This window comes from Bombus bifarius, unplaced genomic scaffold (genome assembly GCF_011952205.1).
Source record: "Bombus bifarius isolate JDL3187 unplaced genomic scaffold, Bbif_JDL3187 scf7180000007996, whole genome shotgun sequence".
In the NCBI taxonomy this organism is placed as follows: domain Eukaryota; kingdom Metazoa; phylum Arthropoda; class Insecta; order Hymenoptera; family Apidae; genus Bombus; species Bombus bifarius.
The window spans coordinates 1,332,990-1,354,174 of NW_022884376.1; the positions used below are offsets into that span (position 1 = coordinate 1,332,990).

The 21,185-nt window shown below is 49.3% G+C and overlaps 1 protein-coding gene across 3 annotated transcripts in view; it reads left to right on the top strand.

Moving 5' to 3' along the window:
- Positions 1–21,185, top strand: part of LOC117205901 — an 85,955-nt gene that overhangs the window by 54,357 nt on the left and 10,413 nt on the right. Inside the window, exon 1 of one of the 3 annotated variants that reach the window (XM_033444730.1) lies at positions 147–262. The exons of the other annotated variants lie outside the window; for them this stretch is intronic. Within the exon in view, the coding sequence (XP_033300621.1) occupies positions 240–262 (23 nt within the window). The 5' untranslated portion in view covers positions 147–239. Of the gene's footprint in view, positions 1–146; positions 263–21,185 lie in introns of those variants that run through there. 3 annotated transcript variants of the gene reach the window in all.

A 21,185-nucleotide genomic window follows, 5' to 3' on the forward strand; every position in this document is an offset into this window, starting at 1 on the left:
GTAATAACTTGTGGTCGGAGAAGCGGTAGACCGACTCGTTTCCAGCCAGTTCGTTCGTTTCCCGCGTTTATTTCCCTCGCCCAGTTCCCTCCTTCCATTTGTTATCCTTTCACGATGACAAGGCGTGCGCCTGTTTCTTGTTACAGGTGAGTCAGGACACGGGGAATTTTTCCGACATTCCTTCGGTCGACAGGTGTGAGTAACGGCGATTCGAGTTTCCAGTTTTCCCCAAACCGACGATGCTTCTCGAGCTCGTCGCACGGCCAGTAAAGACAAGTAAGATAAGTACGCGTCTCGCTCGATTCTTTTCGATTCCAGCAACGTGCGAAGCAAATGTTCTTTCGCCTATAACTGGATTCGTTCCGACGATGTTAAAATTTCGTTAAAATTTCGTTAAAAATTTCAATGAGATCGAAAAGGTCAAAGTGGCGAAGAGAAGAAAAGCGGTTTGACCGTACGCAAATTACGCGGCGAAAGCGCGATAACTTGATGGTGAATTGGCAGACGGTACGTTCGTATTAGGACTCGCTTCTTCCGCTCTACGACTTGGTGCGTATAACGGACAGGAAACTACGAGCGTGTACATCCGGAAGCGTTGATGCGCTCAATGCCTCCCTTCCGGTGGTACTACGTAGTCGACATTGCGAACGAGGCGAACAGAGGCGACCCATCGACGACGGCGCCCGGCGTCGTTGCTACCACCTGCCTCTCAGCCTGCTACGCAGATGGCGGTAGTCGTCGGTCGACCGAAACTTACCTACCATCGTTTTTACCCAATTCCCATACGGAATCGTGTACACCGTTCCGGAATAGATTTTCAATTTACTCGTTTCGAGAATTCGACGGTTCCATCTGTAAATCTAGAAAAGACGTTTGGCTGGCCAACACGGCGATACTCTGTCGTCGTCTCTATGTATAAATGCGAGATATACTTTCCGCGCAATGTTCTTTCGCAAATACTGCGAGAACGAAACTGTCGTAGCAAACGCAGGTGTGTCTGGTGGAAGGAAAAATTACGCGCATAGTTGGAAACGTGAAAAACGCGTGTAAACAAGCATCGATCCATTTCGCGAAATGGACGCGAAGCGTACGTTTTTACGCGAACGAGCGCATCGTAATCTCGCGTAAAAAGTAGCAGAGTGGATCGAAAGTAAAAGGATATAGAGAAAAAAAGGTAGAAAGGTAGGCGGAGAACCGGACAGAAAAACGGTTTACGACGGTCGTGCTTAAAATGCCGAGTACTCGGAAAATTAGGAGTCTGGCATCATCGGCGTAATGCGCTCTCCTTCTCTTTCTCCCTTTCTCTCTTCCTTTCTCTCTCTCTCTCTCTCTCTCTCTCTCTTTCTGTCTCAGCGTGATAAATTTCATTTAGCTGTGTGCCGCGCATAGCGTGCGTGAACGGTGAACAGAAGAGAGCGTTTCACTCGGACGCTGCTTTAACGCGCCGACCGAGCGACGATGGGAATTTGCAAACCGCGTTGTCCGTGATGAAACCGTGATGAAACCGTGAATTCGCGCGAGTTTCGTCGGGGTGTGAATTACGTTAATCGCGATATACGTACACATGCGTGGCCCGCGTTGAAAAATAACCACTCGTTGAAATCTCGCCACTGCGTTCCGCGCGAGTGAAATTTTTCAAACGCGAATTATTTTTCGTAGCCGATCGCGAAAACGGAAAACGGAAGCTCGTAAAATTGTCGAGCGCTTCGAGGTCGACCGTACGCGCGTATCTCGACAAAGAGTTGACATATTTTTCATAATAATTAATATTTTTGATAATTGGGAATAAACTGGCTGTAGGAAAAAGCAAAATATCGCGTGTAGATGCGTTTCCAGTTGGATCACGTGCAAACTTTACATCCGTGCAAATATCGAGGAACAACGAGCAACCGGATATGCCAGTCGATCCGTTGTTACTTTCCATCGGCAAACGTATGGTAGAAAAACGACTGGCCCGCGCACACGAGCAAACGTTAATTACACAACATACTCGATTAATTAATATGACTGCGTTTGTTTCCTGTTCGTTTGCCGGCCCTCGGAGTTTCGTCCTCTACCGCAAACAAAGGCCGACAAAAACCACGACGATTCGCCGATAATAGACGCGACGACAGGTAGTGTTTTCGTCTCTTTACCATCGACCCGGCGACGTCCTTTTGGCCAGACCAAAGCGTACGCGCAAAATACAGAGCAGTACGCGACTGTTTCATTTTATCGATGAGAAGGAAAGCGCGTGCCTTGCTATTTATTTCCACCGCACTCTCCTGTTCTTCCTTCTGTCTGGCGCTCCATGGGACGCCGTACCTGTAAAATTACGTGTTTGTAATTCGACGCAACGGTTAATTCCATCGGTTCGCGTTTGTCAACGATACATTATCGATATCGATGTTATTACCATATTTCGGATGGAGTTAGGCGAGTCCCCACGAGACCCAACGTGTCCCAACGTGTCCCAACGTTCCCCGTTAATGCAAACACGTAATTGTACCTGTCGAAATTCGTTCGCTCGGCCCTTCGCCCCTCGTTTCCCCGCTCCGATCCATCGAATCGCGCTTACCCATCCGCATCGTCGAAAATTCCGAAAGCGTGTTGCATCCGTTTTTTGTTCCGCGTTTCTATGCCGCGTCGACGCGTTTCGAAACGTAACTACGTTTGTCGAATATTTGTAAATTAATCGCGGGGAATGGCGCGATATTGTACTAGTCAAAAATTCCCAATCCGCGAGATGAGTTCCGCGCGCGAACTTCTGGTTGCAATTTCGCGGAAAATCTTTGTCGCCCCGTGTGCCACTTCCCATCTCGCGCAAATATCTCCACAAAGGATTTCGTTTCGCGACGAATGCGACTTCCCTCGTTCGCTCGTCCCTGCTCTCTTTTCACGACTATACGCAATTTGTCTGTCTTACCCGACGCTGGTATTTCTCATCCTCCTCGGGCTTTCTCGTTTAAGCGATTCTACGATAGTTTGGCGTGTACAGGCACGAACGACCGAATGAAATGCTTTCGTTGATTTAAGAATTCGCCGGCACGCTCCAGATGCTTCTGTCGTACGAGAAAGTACTCGCGCGATACTCCGGCTCGACCTGCGAACGCAGTTTCCGCGAAGAACGCTCCGAAGATACGAAACAGGGGCATCCCGTTGGAGTTTAAAAACGAACGAGGTTTGTTTCTCGTGGGGAACTGATTTTTCAAACTTTGACGTTATGTCGCGATGCATAAAACTGCTGCCTAGACGCTGTCGCGTATCTGCGACGTGCGTTTCCCAACGAGAAATTCAACTCGTCCCTGGAGCAAAAGAGGAACGTTGCGCGTGAAAAGGGCCGAGCGTTTGATTCGCGCGTTCCGATTCATCCGCATTTGCAGGCCGAAAGTGGAACATCCTGTGCATCGGGTGAGACGAAAAGTCGCAAATACGAAAAACACGCGACATTACGCGTAGAATCGCTCCACGAAGCTCGATCCACGCTCGTCCCGAAAGACGACGAGATCGCCCGTGTTCGCGTCACTCGGGCACGCGATTTAATAGTCTTTTCGGGGGTCGAAACGCAGTCATTTTTCCTTTGACAAGCGAAGCCGTTCGAGTAACGGACCGTGTGTGCGTAGGGAAGAGATTCTCTGATTTACGAGCGCGAGACGCGCGTCAAACTCGGCCGTAAATTACGAGGATGCGAACCGAAAACACTAACGGTTTCGAGCGCCATTTTTCTACAGCCGATGGCACGACCGACGCTCTGGTTAGCCTCTGGACGAATCGAACGCCGCGATCTTCCATCGTTGCCTGTATCGCGAGCAATCGATAACCTTTTGCAACCGCTGAACGCGACGGATTAATCGTTTGACCGAGGAAAACGCGACGCAACGACGCGACAGGACAAGACGATCAAATATCGACGTGCTCGTTCGTCGGTCGGTTCGAGTCGACGCTCCACTCGACGAGGTAATTAACGTCGAGTCACGGTATTGTACACGGGTCGGTCACTTAGCTGCCGGTCGAGATCCTAGATGACCGGACAAATCGTCGGAATAAAGCGGAGTTATCGACGAAACGGCGCGAGATTTGGATAAAACGCGTAAAACGAGAGATTCGATCGGATACGTAGGTCGTAACGTCGGTCTGACAGTCATGTGCAAATGGTTGGCTGCATGCGATTTGGAAATTTGCCCGGCGTCGGTCAGTCTATTCTACACCGCGTGTTTATGTATTTTTAAGTCATAGCTCGTTCCTGATGCAACGATGACGAAGCGAGGTTGTTTTTATTAAGCACTACCACGCGATCGATCGTTCTCTATTATTTCAAGACGGTCCGATGCGGTTGCCGCAGTTCGGTTATTAAGCGTTTCGACAGCTTGTCCATAGGGCGTGTTCCTCTTTGGCATCCGATTACAGTTTCGCCTTGCGTTATCCATTCGTCAAATTGCCCCGAATAAGTTCCATTACAAAACGATGGTACGCTCGTTCGACCGCCATTTCGCTCGCTTCGTTCATTCGTTTTATCGAAGCGTACGCATCTTATCGCAAAAATAGCTCCATTCTCGAGCTCGTACGTCCCTTTCGGAAGGGACACGCTTCTAGCTGTCGACGTAGTAAAATTACAGGTCGATGCTCCGCGCGGAAAGCGTCGCATTTCGCGTGTTCGACGTAATGGTTTTTCGTCAGCTCGGAGATATTTCACGTTCCCGCAGCTAGATCTTCCGGCGTGGCGTGGACTGAAAGCAGGGTAGACGATATCGGCGATGGATCGCGGTAAGGGGCCAATATTTTCGACGTCAATTTGCAAACGGGCCGAAATTTCCGCGCGCGATTTCCTCGGTATCCCAGAGCTGCGCGATCTCTGCAGGAAGCGACGTCGCTTTGAAAAAATATCATCGGCGTAGCTGGTAGTTGCGGGGTAACGACGATAAGGCGGTTAGCGGACGACATAAAAATAAAATGGTCGCTTTACGAGCCGTGTTAAATACGTTGTCACCGACCATCGACCCTTGCCACGCCGATGTTTTCCCATCGTCGAATCGATTCAACCGGTTGATTCAACGTCGATTTTAGCCTAATACGATTAGGTCATCGAACGAGCCGCGATTCTTATCCTGGTTCGTAAATTTGATAAGAAAACGCTTCAGCGCTTAGATGTCCGATAATTTATTTGTCGTTTATATCGTTTATTATCGCTTACGCTTAAAAACTTGACAACGTTCCCGAGAGAAAAGCTTCGATAAATTAAAAATTTGTCGAACGCCTATGCGTAATTCGAGAATCGAGACGATTTTATTTGTTAACAAATGCTAAATAATTTCGTGTACTGAACGATCCGTAGCGCCGAAAAGATCAAAAATATCCGATCGTCGAATCACGAACGTTTCGTATTTCGATAATACGACGCTGCCAAAATTTTATGGCACTCCGCCATAAATGTTTGAAAAAGACATCGGGCTGGACCTTCGAAAGACTATGGGTCGATTGAAAAAGAAAGATTTGCATAATAAACGTTGCGTACCAGATGATCATCGATCGGTGGATGATTCGTTGCGATGCTACTCGCGACGTCTTAGGTACATCTGTGTCGGCGTACCGATCGTCGTGTCACGTTTGATCGACATTCCCCGAATTGCGACCGGGATGCCGCGAATCCCTTTAGTCTGCGCGAATCTCGCGCTCGGAATGACGCTCCAGGAGCGATTATGCGACGCCTCGGTGCTGGCGACTCGAAACTCGCTGCCCTTATCGCTCGATGCGTGTCACCGAGTATTATGGAACTCGACAGAATTTCCCGTGGGATTGGGTCTGGCTGATGTAAGACGGCTGAGATTACCTTCCTCGAGAGAGGGATTAAAACATCCGCCGTGTTCAACGTCGCTGATAGCCGGTTCATTTGCAGGGGGAGGGGTGTGTGTGTGTGTGTGTGTGTGTGTGTTTGGAGAAGATAAACGGCGCGAGATTGTCGCGAGACACGAACCAAGGAAAACTGTGAAATCGGCTAAGACCACGCGTAGTTTCATCGTCCGTCGTTCTGCGTTTCGTTCGTTTCTCTTTGCAACTTTCTTAAAACGAATAAATAGTCTTGCGAAGTACGGCCAGCGATCTACCGCGTTAATGGTCTTGAGCGGTTAAGATCCTCGGAACGATCTTAGGTTTAATTCAGCCACTGCTCGGCAGAGAGAAATCGATTCATTGCGGTTGAAGGAAAAAGTCGATGGGTTACTCGGTCGTTTGGTGTTCCTATCCTGATACGGTTGGACGAACGCGCACAATGGGCACAAGCGCGGAAATGAAAATGGAGTCCGTTCGATCATCGCCGGAATTCGTGAACGACACTTTCGATGAAATCGGTTACCTCCGTTGCGAGTCGGAAACGAGCGTCTCCCTTGACCAATAGACAGAGAAGGGTCGAAGCGTTAATCGCGTATTCCATGAAAATAGTACGGCGTAACCACGTGCGATCGCTGGAATCGTTTCTCTTTCAACGAGAACAATCCTACAAACGAGATGTGATTCCAAGATTAAAGAGCCCGATAACGGTTCGACGTGAACAAATCGGATAAGTGAGAAGTACTAATTTGAAGAAGCGACTGCTTGCAATTGTATGGAATGTAGAGAAGAGGAAGAGGGAGAGAGAGAGAGAAAGAGAGAGAAGGGTGTGGTGCAGTACGAGGACAAAATCGACGGTCGTTGACTTTGCCTCGAGAATCGCTAATGCACTTGACAACTTGCCGAGTCTGCCTCGAAGGTGAGTTTATACGCGGGAGAAAGTTTGGAGAAGCCCGTACGACTCGCGAGTATTCGCCGTTTTCGTCCGGTGAAACGCTCTCGTGGAATTTTGCAACCCTTGGTTCCGAGAAGTTTGACCGCGTCGAGGCACCGTCTTTCAGGAAGCTCCGTTGTCAGCGTATAATATACGCATTTGCATGGAACGCGCTTCTTTCATCGCATTGACAGCGGCGACGAAAATGAAAAATACGCTTTCCATCGTCGACTATTCGCTGCATATACGGTACGCGAACCGAATGACACAGTTGTGTGCACGAAATCCGATGCTTAACCGTGTATGCGAATATACGGAAGTTACTTTTCAAGCTGAAGCGGGTTTTCAGCTTGTCACCCGTGTATTATCCGCCTTGTAAAAACCTGGCTTGTCGGATAATTAGGCGCGCAGGTGGCATTTAATTACTCGGCGAACGAAAGTCCTTTTCGCATTTCCATTTGCCGCTTCAACGGCTCTTCTTCGTTTAAAGGCGATCAACCAGTACGTTCATCTTGGTTTCAACAAAATTCAAAAGCGAATCGCGAAGAAAGACGAGATCTTCGAACGAACCAGCCAAATAGATTTGGAGCGTGTACGTAGACTTGGCAAACGGAGGATGCTGACCTCGGTTAGGCAATTTAATAAATCGGAGATCGTTTCAGCCTCTCGACACGCGCAAGCTACTAACTTTTCCTTCTTTTCTTTCCGATCGTGTCTTGTTTTCCAGCATGGCGAAACAAAGGCAACGTAACTTCGAGAAGAACGAGCCTATCGATCGTCTAGCCGATCCCAGCAAGTCGATATTTTGCATAATACTCCTGGTTACCCCTGTTTCGTTGTTCCGATAAACTTGTTGGTCGCTTGGCGAAAATGGCGTTGTTTGGCGCGTCGTGGAAGCAGTCGGCGATGGTTCCTCGCATTCGCCGCAACGAGGATGTATTACCGCCGTTATTGTTATCGCGGGAATCGGTAGGAGGTAGGAATCGGTAGAGGAGGAAAACGAGGGCTGGGAGGGGCGTCGGGACGCTGCCGGAGGAGGTTGTCGAGCAGCTGCGGCCGATGTCCGCCGGTCGGGGCTTGCAAATACGACGCACATGTAGTATCGGCGAATATTCGGCCGCGGCAGTTGCGCGGCGAACGTGCACGAAAGCGGTCGCGAAACGCGCTCCGTCTCGACGTTTTCGCGCGTTCTTTTCTCCCTGACGCCCTTCCGTTTTACCGATCGCGAAACGTCGTTCCATCTACGAGTAGTACGAGGCAAACGGTTGCGAACGTAGACGCTTCGAGAAAGAAACGGAAACAGCGGCGATAATTCTGTGAAGAAAGGCGAGGCTAAGACTAATAAAGGGTCGTTTAAATTTAGCGAAGAAACGCAGAAGGAGTCGACGAGACGAGAAACATCGTCGAGTATCGAGTTTGCACTTCGTTTCGATGGAACGCGTAAAGTCGAGCGTGAATGTCACTTTGATTTTCAAGTTTCGATGCAAGTTCTCGGTGCATTCGTCGAATGGTGAAGTGGAAGCGATTTTAGTTGGCGAAATAGTCGTATTTCGAGACAATATACGGCTGAACGATCGTTCGGCTGTGCAACGAATCGCCTCGCCTCGGAACACCGGTAGTGGAGGTTGAAAATGATCCGCGCGACGAAGATTCCCGGAGGTATAAAAACACTCGGGAGAATCGAAAAACCGCCGTGATTCGCGGTTGAATCGGGGAAGCGATTAAAAATCCTTGGAACAACGTTATCGGACACGGACAACCACGAAACCCGAGTTCCGCGAAGAAAGAAACGAAAAATTCGAAAGTCTGTAGCGCGCGTCAACGTGGCGTCGCAAGGAATCTCATCGAGAATCGAAGAACCTTCTATTTTCCGCGACGTTGGTCACGTCCAGAGCGCGAGCCACGATATAATCGTTCGCAATCTTATCGCGGTAACTTTGCAGCGAGGAAACGCAGCTGGCCCGTTCGATTTTCTTCTATTCCGAGTTCGCGCCGCTTCTTCGAGACTACCACGGAGACCGATACGAACGAGGGGAACGAGAGAAAAGAAGGTTACTCGACGTGTCCCGATTGAAATTAACGTCACGTCCGCAGCTCCCCGCGTTCTTCTACGCTTTGTTCGCAACCACTCACGTTGGCCGAGCGATTTCGCTGTTTTATACAAAATTCACTGTCCTCTCTGAAATCGTCGTCCCTTCTCGCGTAGGTCGCTCCGCAGGTCATCCTACCAACGTCCGGTCTGAGTTTCTTTCTTCCGCCTCGAGTAGAATAACCGAAATTCCTGCTCATCGACGTTTTCTATCCTTTCGCTCGTCTTTTTTCGACCTTCTTCCTCTCCTCGGTAATAGACTCGTCTCGGTGGTCGCCGTTTCGCAAGGACTCGGCTTTCGTTGAAAGCGCAAGGATTCAGCTTCCGCTGAAAACGCAGGGGTTCAGCTTCCGTTGAAAACGCAAGCATTCAGCTTCCGCTGAAAACGCAAGGGTATCACGGTTATCTTCGGTATTTACTTTTTGGCTGAATTTTCCTTCCTTGGTTCTCTCGTCGAAATTCTCGTAGAATCAGATTATCTTCCAACTATACGAGCCTTCATAAGCTAAACTACGTTGAATCTTTTAGTATTCGTAACGCGCGAACGAAAGATAATTCGATACACAATCGATGCATACTCGATGATTTCGTTTATCGCGACTGTCGAGTACATTCTGTCGCCCGTATATATTCTCTTCTAATCTCGTCGCGTCTTTCACGCCCGACCACGATCTCGATATTCCGTTTGTACGCCAAGTTCGCGTTTCCCCGACTAACGAGGCGTGTTCTCGTTCGATCGTTGCACAGAAAATGTTCGGTTTCCGAGTTCTTATTCGCGAAAGTATCGAAACTTCGTCCCGCAGTTTTCGCGTTTGCGGCTTCGTCGTCCACAACCGCTAGTTTCCTTTTCTTTCGTCGCGGCGAGTAGCAGCTTGCAGCCAGCTTTCGTCTATCCTTGATCCGTTCGTTCGTTAAAATCTCGTCGCTACAGGGACCAATTTAATAACTTGGCGAAGCGTATTCGGCGCGTTAATCCGTCGATCGAGAGTGGTTTCGTCGAACACCGTCCGCTCAAACGGACGAGATTCCTTTTCATTGGCAGAAAATCGAGAGACCGGACGAACGAACGTTCTCGATGTTCTTTTTTCACCGTGCGAATCCATCGTGTCTTCTGCCGGTAAATGGAAGCAAAACAAAAGACCGAAATGAAATATGGTGTTTCTCGTTCGGTCGAAATACCGCGAGTTTGGTGGGACGTGCGCGACGAGATACCGGGAACATTCTGTCACGTAACGGCGTGCTTCTTTCGTCTTTCCTGACACGCGCGTTTCGATTCGATCCTGTTGCGCGGAATCGCGCTTTGATTCCCCATGATACGTTCTTTCGTAGCGAAGCTACTCGCAAGAGCCGAGGGAACGCGACAAAGTTACCAAAGCCCGTCTCCGAAGTCTGGCAAGTTCCCCGTTATAACGAACTACCTTTCCAGTTGCCTACGACTCATCGACACGCGGCGACGTCTTTATCGTCTATCGTCTCTCGGATGTTTCGAGCTCGCGCGAAATTACGAGCGACCGGGTAAAGTAGAAGCGTCGCGCTTCAGCCGGTAGCTGCCATCGGAGAATCGACTTTTCTCTCGCTTCCTCGACGTTCCGACGCGTAGAACGAAAATTGGCGAATCGCGGAAGCCTCGAAGAACGTCGAGATACCATGGAATTCGCCAGGAACGCGCCAAACTCTCTAGTTTTACGCGTGGCATCGACAGCGTACGGATGTCGACGAGCCTGCAGCCATTTGTCCTCCGCATCCACCGGTAATTTCGACGACAGTCGGACCGTGTCAACCTCGCAATTCGAATACCCAACGCCGCTATCACTGTTCGTATCGTAATCGAGGAAACGAATAATCGAGGAAACGTTAAACAGGAAAAAGACAAGGCTGATTCGTTTATCGTTAACTTCCAATTAGTCGCTTTCGCGCGTATTCCCGCAGCGGACTTGCATTTTTCCTTCAAACGAATTTTCTTTTTCACCTACCTTTTCTCTTTAACGATTATCGCCGCGTATAACGTTCGATTTATCTGTAAATTCAACGGATTAAACCGTCGATGATTACAGCTTCTCCGTAATTGCTCGTAATCGTTGGAAATTTATGCTCGCGTATAGAGATACGCGGACACCAATTATAGCGGAAAACGGCGTCGCTCGGATCGTAGCTGTTGTATTCGCGCAACATCTAGTTCGCTCGTAAACGTCTAGAAATTCGCATAACTGCGCGAAATCGTTGACTACGACAGCGATTTTCGACCGTGAAACACGACTCGCGAGTGTGTCGACGAGCTGGAAGGGTTCGTTCGATGCGACTTCACGGATAATTTGTTGGTTTTGAAACGGTCTGCCGGTCTCCGTGGTATCGTATTTGCGAAACTCGTACGAAACTCTGCGAGTTTCACGGGGTGACGTTGCCTCCGTTTAATTTTCTCACGGAACGCGACGTTGTCCGATAAAACGTAGCTTCTTCGCAGAATTATTCCTCCCGATGGTTATTAACGTAAATAGTTTTCGACGAGTTTGCCGTGCAAATTCGAACGAAGCGTCGATAAGGCATTTTCAAAGACCCGCTTGCTTTGTTTAAAAGCAGAGACGAAAGCAAGCTTTTGCGAGCGAAGAGAAAATCGCGATAAATTGACAAAGTTTGGAATTCACGGAAGCAACTCCACCCCCTCCCCAATTACTGGAATTTACCCAATAGTACCACAAACGGTCTTCAGTTTCTTAAGCGCGTTGTTTCGCGGATAAAAAGTTATAGGAAAACGGTTGTTCGATGGATCTGGAGGCAAGAAGCGGCCACGGAGAGAGACAACCCGCCCTTAAACTCTATCGAAAAAGGGCGTATCTGGCGCTGTTCGACGTTGCAAAGTTTCGTAAGAAGATAACGACGGAAGCTAGTGGAAGATGGATCGAATCGATCGATCACGGAATCGCGGCGATCCGAGTACTCTACTCGGATGTCGGATAGCCGAGCGACGCGCACCACCACTACACGTGGCCTACTCGAAGAAGCATGTGCAGAACCAGTATGCAGCGAGTTTGGCGAATTTCAACCGGCACGGCGCAGTGGCAGCAGCGGCAGCGGCTGTATGCGCGTTCTCTGCTTCCTCCTGCCGTGGCTTAATCGGGCTTGCGGCGTCGTCGTCGCTGCTTCCAGCGCTGCTGCCGTCGTGTCTCGCGGACGTTGCTGCGGATGAACGTTCGCCGTCGTGCGTCTGCGTGGTTCGCCCGCTGCTCGCCACGAGATCGGGAACGCGATTTCGAAAGACGGTGCACGGTGAACGCGGCGAGTTCCGTCAGTCGGTTCCTCGACCATCTACCACGAGGACCGTTTGCTTCGCTGGTTGCAGTGGTTGGATCGCGCGACTCGAGCTTCGAGAACGGCGACGCGCTATCGTCGGATCGAGTCATCCTAGAGGAATTATCGGAAGGAGGAAGAGGACCGATGTAGCAGCATCGAGCAGATGAGTATCCCATTGACGAGACGAGGGAGAGTCTGACGATCCACGTTTGTCTGCATGATAGCGAATCGGGCCAAGTGTTTGTAAACAGGACGTAAGGGGTGAGCGGTCAGACCGTATCAGAATTTGGACATAGAACGGAACTGAAGCCGCCGTAACCGCGCTGACTAGATCGACGAACAGAGAGCTATAGACATCGATAAGTCGGGGGATTATCGGAAGAGAAGCAGGAAACAGACGAGAGAGAAAAACCGGCCGTAGCACACAGCTGTTTAGCACGAAGCCGAGAATCTCCGACCGTCTTTAGAGCGTACAATCCTCGATAACAAAGAGCGCACCATACTCGCTTTGCGTCGCCTTTTCTCGTTTTCGTCTTTTCTCAGCGAAGACGCATCGATCAAGGCTCGTAAAAGCGGACGACTCTTGGCACGAAAGCCCTTCGATGCAGCTTTATTCATTTCGTTCGCACTTTTCGTCCGCCTTATCTCTCGCTCTGTATCTGTCTCTGTCTGTCTGTCTGTCTGTCTGTCTGTCTGTCTCTCTCTCTCTCTCTTCCTTCTTTCCGTTACACGCGATCACGCGCCTCGTCTTCTTTTCGTTCGCTTCGTCCTCCCACCGCGATTGCATCAACCACCTGCCTCCTTGCTACTCTGCCGGCTTTTTCGCGCGATACTCTCTTTCTCGTTCGTTTTTTCCACCTCGCCTTCGTCAAAACGATTCGATCGTTTTTTTTTATCCTTTGTATTTTCATTCTTCGCTGTTTCATCTTCCTTTCGGGAGTTGCCCGTTCTTTCCTCGTCCAAGAAGAAAAGAAGGTCCATTGGAATCGCGGTCACCACGAAATACCAGCTCTCTCGCGTTCCGCTCCACCTACGATCGAGTTGTCCGGCTTTTCATCGCGCCGAGACCAACGAAAAGGAGACGAAATTCGCTCTCTGTCGCGGAACACAGGCGACGCGTCATTCTCCTTTTTCGTTCGCGCAGGATGCATCGTTTCTGCTCCGGATGTCGCCACATCGCGATGCCGACGAGACCACGACCAAAGGTAATCCTCTTTTCGCTTCTCTATCGATTTGTCAACGCGTGTGCGCTACTCTATCGGGGAACGAAGTCCGCGTCGAGAGGAACGTAACGAGACGACGACGAGTTTCTCGCGGTCAGCGTGTCTCGCCTCTTTCGAATCCTTTATCCGCGCGCGTTTCACGAGTCCGTTAGGCAAGCTAATTGCGAAATCCTGTACGCGAGGACGAACGTTTCCTCGCTCCGCCTTCAACCTCGCGTTTTACATCCACCGCCGCCACAGCCGTCATCGATCTTCCTGACCTTTCCCGCGCTATCCTCTCTCGTCGTCCTCGAAAAAAACGCTGCGAGCGAAAGTATTTAGCGAGCTTCCGTCGCCGCTACAGGTTCTTGGATTCGTGAAAATGCCCAAATAACAGTTTCATCAGCGCTAGATTCTCGAAGCTTTTACCTTGTCCGCTATAGTCTTCGATGACCTGCCGACTTTGGCTTAATTTCATCGGACGTATCAATTTCGGACTTTGCCTCTCGGAGCAAAGGACATTGCGAACTAAAGTCTCTGTCGTTGATAAGATTTGTGACGCGAGGTAACCGCGCGAGAGTCGCAAAGTCGAGGAAAAGACTCGTCCGAACGAGCATGGTTCCGTTAGGGCCACCGACTCGCGATCTTTACCGTCTCGTCGCTTCGCAACACCGACAATTTCCAAACGCACGATTTCTATTTCTCGCAGAGTCTACCCTCTCGAATCTTCCTCTCCGTACGAGAGTTCGCGTCTCGTAAATTATTCGCAAAGCTCGGAAACTCTCGGGGCTTTTCCTCTTACCAAAAAATTCGGTCTCAGAGATGAGAAAGGAGACCCGCGTTTTCTCCGAGAATCGTGGTTCGTAACGATCGAAGAAAAGCGGCATATTTGCGTTTCGTAGGGTGGGCGAAAGACGCGCGATTAACGAGGGAAACCGGCGGTCTGATGGAATTACAGGCACCAAGCCAAAGTGGCAGATGGCGAGGACTTAACCCGAGAATCCTCGAATGGGCGATGACGAGAACAGGCTGTCAAAGAGGAAAAGAAAGTGGAATAAGCAAGGCAAATATTTTCTGGTGGTGCTTTAAGAGCGGCTATAAAGGAGAAGAAACGGTAAGGGGAACTGTGCGAGTACCGCCTTCAGTCGCCACAAGGTCGAGAAGAACTCTTCGAATATACGTCATCCGCAACGAATTTGGCGAAAATGCCACGCGATCCAACTTTCCCCGACGCGCGATTTTAACTTACATCCGTTTTTCCTTCCAGCTTCGCCTTTATACGCTTTACGATATCGCGGTCATCCGTAAATTTTCCCGCTCCGCCAGATGTTGCGTGGCAATTCTCCTCCAATTGTTCGACGATCTGCGATTCGTTTTAATAGAACGCAGCTTCCAGTCGTTATTTGTTCGCCGCTGTATACGTCAAGGGCCGTTAATTGAATGGGATCTGGAAATCGATGAAAATTCGGCGTGCCAGATTTTCTCATATACGCGCCGATCATCGAGCGTTATCGATTCCGTGCGTTCCCAGACGCGAGAGGTAATTGATAGATCGTGCTCGAAATACTCGTTCCGGCAGCGGAGGTGTCATCGCGAGAGGTGTATCGGGAACTTGGGATTAATCGTCGAGGTCGTTTCGTTCCAACGACGACCGCGTCGGAACAAAAGATCCGATCAACGAGCAAAATGGAATTTCGTAAATTTCATCGCTCTTCCGTGAAACATAAAACTAATTTCGTCGTCGATACTCGTTATTACGCTGGCCGTTCGGCGGCAATCGTCGTCGATAATGAAATTATAATTAATACGACCGGCCAGAGGGAATAATTGCGAAATTTTCCTGCCAATGATCGATACTTTTGTACTGCGAGGATCCGGGAACGGGAGAATCGCTCGGTACAGCCGCACGTTCGTTTCCATTCCTGCGGCAATTACGGTAAAACTGTCTTTGTCGTTGCCTGTGTTCGACCATGCGACGAATACCTTTGCTAATCCGTAACAATATCGTTCGCGTTGCAGGTCGTTTAATTCGGCAAATTGATTCGCCAACTTATCAGGCCACGCTCGTTCGTCTCTCGAGCGCACAGTCTACAGGAACACGCAGCTCTTTGTTCGAAAAATTACGGATACTACGTCGTATATCGAGATATACGGACGTTCCCGTTCTTACGTTTACGATAATTAGGAATTCACGTCTGCCAAGTAATTTATTCGTAGTCGCAAGTAATTGGCGATGAACGAGTTTTATAGACAACGTGGATGAGAATTGGCCGACGTCGTCGATCGGCTACACGGGACGAGCACCTTTTCGCACAGTTCCTCCGACAAACGTTTTCTCCGGTGTCGTGATTCGGTGCCGCGGTGGAATGCTATTAGATCTCGCGTCGTTCGATAGAGAATCCAAACGACACCGAGCAATCGTTATCGCGTCGAGAATGAAAATCGATCGTTGCAGGTAAGGCAAATCGCGAACGAGCCTGTGGGAAAATTCTGCGACCACGTTGGAAATTAACGTCACCTTCTAAACTAGCCGCTTCTTGTCGCGTTAACGACAGCCATGCTACCCTTAATACGAACGTATCGCTTAATGGCTCGTGAAACGCGAATCTCGGTATTCGGCAAACACGTTCGCCTCGCGTTATCCCGTCGTAGTCGCCGAATGGCCGAGCCAAGTCGAGTAAACGCGCGAACAAGAGAAAAGCGAAACGGTCGTCGTGTACACGCGACGTTCTATTATCGCGTGGCCCGAAGCCAACGCTTGGAAAATAAAGGAAAGGGACGAGAATAGACGACAGCTTGTCGATCGGATCGCAGAATCGGCGAGTGATCGAAGATGGTCGTCCGATGGAGGAAAAACGAGGTCGTTCGGAGCGAGGAATGGACAGGTTCGATGGGAGGAAATGTTTGTTTCCGAGGAGAGCTTCGATGACCTCTGCAATTAGGATAAACGCGATCCGAGAAAAGGCCACGTACTTTTTACGAGCATTCGTAAGAGCAGCGTACGACGAGGCGAGCGTTTCCGGCACGAGGTGGAAATTATGCAAAATTGGCGAGAGACGCGGCCATCTCGATGTAATTCGTTGGACGATGAACGGCGAGTGTTGGTACGGGTCGCGTAGCAGCGTGGTCGTCGCGATCGGTAATACCGTTTGGAAATTACCGGTTGTAAAAAAGCACATTCGAGAATGACCTCTTCTCTCGCATAACGTCGTGGCATTCTCGGAACTCGAATCCTCCGACGTTTATCAGGCTAATCGATATTTCGGTTACGTCTGTTGGTGCAATTTTTCCGAACCAGCCAACTTTTAATCTTGCGGTGCGGCAACGGCCTCGAGTGCCGTCCGGTTACATCCCCGTTCGAATCACCGATTCGTCGAGGTAGTTAAAAGTTATGGTTTGCGCCTGGTCGTAGAACCAAATCTCCGGTTTGGCCTCGATCAAGCCAGCTGCGATGTCGGCGAAACGTTTCATCCAAGTGTTACACGTACGCAATCTGTTCCGTAGCTTATATCCGAACGATCGATCCATCTTATTCAGCGTGTAACGCGCGTCCATATCCCAAATTACTTTTTCAATTAAATCGTCGGAAATTCGTAGTTGGGTCGACTCGTAGTTTAAAACGCCGTAGTTCGACGCCAGATGAGATTTCCTCCGCGATTTTTGAAATCCTACGATGCGCGCGAAACGTCCTCCGCGAGCCGCGGCGCGCGACCTGCGATTAAAAACTCTCGTGCGAATGATAAATAAGGTCGTTGGAACGCGCGGTCGGCATCGGCGCCACGAGGACGCGTAGTCGCTCGTTTCGAGGAAAAATTACGCGAAGGCTGAAGGTGAAGCAGCTGCTTATTTTCACGGCACGCTGCTGCGTGCTCGGTTTCCTCGGTCGTTCTCGTCGTCGTCACAGATTAATTTTAATCGCGCGATAAGCTCGGTTTGTCGATCGAGATCGTTCGCGAAGTCCCGAGACGATCGCACTAAATCGCGATGATCGTCGATCAAACTGCGTTCGTAAACTTTCTACGTCCGCTCGCGGAATGTTCTTTGACCCACGTGCGATTCCACTTGAAAGCGTATCTTTCGTCGGTAATTTACATTTAATTCTACGTATCGCGTCTGCTGCACAGATGGAAGTCGAAAGTTCAAAGACCTCGAAGAAACTCGAGGAGATGGTTTCCACCGTTCGGTTCGTTTATGTCCGAGCTGCTTCGCAAAACGTACGTATTACTTTTAATAGAGACGGTACCTGTGTATTAGCCGTGTAACGCAGGTCGTGACGGTCGAACAACCTCTATGATGTAATTTATTGGAGCGGCGAGTGATTATTTTCAGGCTATGCAGAGGCGATCGTTCGGCCCCCTGAGAAATTGCATTTCCTATCCCGTTCTTTATCCTTCTGACAGAGCCGACAACCGTGTATATTATAATTTTTGACTGACTAGGGCGAAATATAATTTCCGCCCGTCTTGCTCCCGCCCCTGAATCTATAAGAGTTTCTGATTCATCGACAGCGGAAGCGCCGTCGTTCGAAAAGCTTTTACCCCTAGCCTCTTTTACCTTCCTCTACCTGTCCTTCTTTTCCTTCGTTCCTTTTCGACGTTTCGCATCGACTGCCGCTTGTTTTTAACGTATATTACCTTCTTGCAACGAGGTTTCGCGAAATTAATTTACCACTTTTTCCGGATACCTCGCGATCGGTCACTCCGCTCGTACCAATTCGAAGCGGATAATCCGATTACGTTGAATTTTACTGCTCGAATTAAAACGTCTATTACTTTAGCCAGATCGAAGTGGTAGGTCTATCGAACGAAACACTTTCAGACACGTAGACAAACGCCCGATCCTCGTAGCCACCGCCTGTCATTTTGATGTATTTTCTCTTGACCACGGTTCACCGTCGACCAACGTTATCGATCGATGTCCAGCGATGAATCACGTCTGCCCACGAACCGTTCTATCTCGGTGGAATCGAAGATCGTGTATCGAGGTATTCGTTCGATTCGCCGTGTATCGGGTGCACGGTTGGTAGTCTTTTGTCGGTCTTTCTTCTAACTCGTTGCCTAAACGCCTCGATCGATCGACACTCCGGTTACCTTCGAAAAGGCCACAGGCAAGCGACATCCTTTCTATTCGAAACGTTTTTGCGATCGTTTCGAGAGGTAGGTGTACGGACGGTCAAAGAGACTTCGCTTAAAACACCATGCTTCGTTCGGTTCGTTAACAGCGTGCCTAATAACAATGCAGTTCTTTAAAACGCCTGGTCCTTTCGTTTTACGCGAAAAGACCAGGTAAAAGCGGGAAATAGACGAAAGAAAAAAAGGGAGCATAGGTGGAACGAAAGGGTCGAGGAAGGAGAAAGGCAGGGTCGTTGATAGGACGCCGTTACGGTTATCGAGATCGCAGCTGAAAACGGCCGGAGCTGCGCGTAGATTCACCGGACCTCCGTTTCGCACCACCTGGCTACGATTCACGACGAAAGACGAGTGGGTTGGTCGGTCTCCCTAGATCGCGATAGTCGGTTTCGCAGGTGCGTGCGAGTCAAACGAACGGGAGGGTTCTTCGTTCGACGTAGCGTACGCCAACCCTCTCCACGGCCGAAACAGAAACGCGAGAACCGAGCCCCCTGTTCGCATTGTCAGCGATAATTGAGACCGATTTGCAGAAGTCGTAAATGAAGGCCTGCAGGGCTCGTAAACCGACGGGCAAGGGAAATTCGCGCGATACACGCGACTATATAATACGAACCAGGGGATAGTTTGGCCGGAAGTTGCAGCGAACGGACATGTGGCAAGCTGAGAAACGGTTTTGTTTGTCACGCTGCCACGATCGTTCGCGGTTAATGGAAAACCGTGTCCAACCAGCTGCGTTACTCGTGCGCTTGCAGGCGAGCAAAAATTGCGCTATTAGCAAAACGCGGGCATACGATCTCGAGGATTGCTGCAAATTCTGCCGATGAAGCGTAAATCCTGTGTGGTCTTAAATAAATCAGCTGTCAATAGCGCGTTAACGACGGATCAGAGTTGTATCAAGATCTCGCACTCTACTAAACTACAGGGTGGATGGTAACTGGTGGTATAAACGGAAAGGAGGTGATTCTACGCGAAAAAGAAGTCGAAAATATAGGATAAAAATTTTTCGTTCGAGGCTTCGTTTTCGAGAAAATCGACTTTGAACTTTCGCTCGGTACGCGTGCACTTTATCGCGTCTCGTTATAACGGATCTCACTGTAGATCGTTGTCTCGATGGAAAAAATGAAAAAAAAGTTTTTATTTTATATTTTCGACTTCTTTTTTCGCGTAGAATCACCCCCTTTCCGTTTGTACCACCAGTTACCAACCACCCTGTATATGCGCCTTGAAAATTCTACGGATTTGTTCGTGGCTGTTCAAGTACGTTAATTGCCTCTTAGGCACTCGCGTCAGCCAACAGACACTGTATCTACGTGCAATTACGTAGCTCGGCGATCGTGCAACGTCACTCGTCCGAGGGGCTCAAAGGCACCTAGGAAATGAGATATTCGTAAGCGATCTTTCGCAGAGGAAATATTTTTAACCGTCGCATGTTTGGAGAACGCGCGGAACGAATCGACCGGCAAGAAACGACTGAGAATTTATCGATATTAACGTTACGAATATTCAACGGTCGAATAAAGTACAAACGACGAGGGCTTGTCCGATGAATAAGTAGAGCGCTGAACGGAGAGGGAAGTGGCACGAGTCGGTGCGTTTTTCTTGGTTCGCGACACCCGCCTATGTCGTGCGAAATACAGTGGCGAGTAAGCAAGTACGTAGACGGACAAAGCTGGAGGAATCGATCGTCGCCGACAGAAAGAAAGAAGCGTCAACCGTGTCGGGTGACTCGGTCGGTGACTCATGCATAATTTATTTCAACTTAATTAGCGAATGGTCGGGTCTCGCGTGCAGGAAAAGCAACATTTTCCATAAATACATCGAGCCTGTGTTATGCAAACGATACCTAAAATTGTAAATGAAACGTTACTCCGTTATCCCGCTTGCTGGATTTCGTGCGGTCTGTGTATCGATTATGTTCGCTGCTCGAAATCGTTGCATACTTTTACGAGTACAAATCTCGAATACGAATAGCCGAGTAAACCGTAGAGCGCGGCTGCAGCCTTGCACGAACGCAGCTCCCCGTATAATATTTGATACGTTTCATTTGAATTTACGCCAGAGATATTATGTTGGATTTTTCGCTCTCGCAACGCTGAATTTCACGCGGTCCAATCGCATCGCGCGGAATTTCCGACGCGCGTCAAAAAAATCACGAATATTCCGCTGCGAATATAGAATAAAATCGCGTAATTCGTTTTCCGTGTTTCGAGAAGGCGGTACTCGATGCGATTAAAAACGCATAGATTCGTCGTGACCTCGGACAAACAACGAATTGTTTTTATTGGATAAAATACGAGCAGAGTTATTAACATGTCGGAAAATTCGAGAGCTCCGTTGCGAGATAATAAACGGAAACAAAGTTTGCGCACTGGTAAGCGAAATTTTATCAACGGAGTCGTTCGAATCGCATCTTTCGAAACCTGGTATGAATTTTCACGGTCGTAAATCCGTGTGCCCGTGTCTTTCGCAAGCCGCTTGCTTTTTCAAATTTTCCAATTTAAAACTTTAAACGGGCCAGTTTCTTCCACGAAGAATTAATTATTCCCGAGGAAAAGAGATTTCGCGTAAATCGCGAGAGCGAAAACGCGGTAAGGAGAGTCGGGGAGGAAGTCGTTCGGCGACTTTAAAGCGAGCGTAATACGTGCGAATTTACGAGACGATTTACGGATACGCGACAAAACTACGGAACGAACCTCGCAGGTTCTCGGTGGTCGCGAGAGCCACGGAAGTTTCGCAGATGC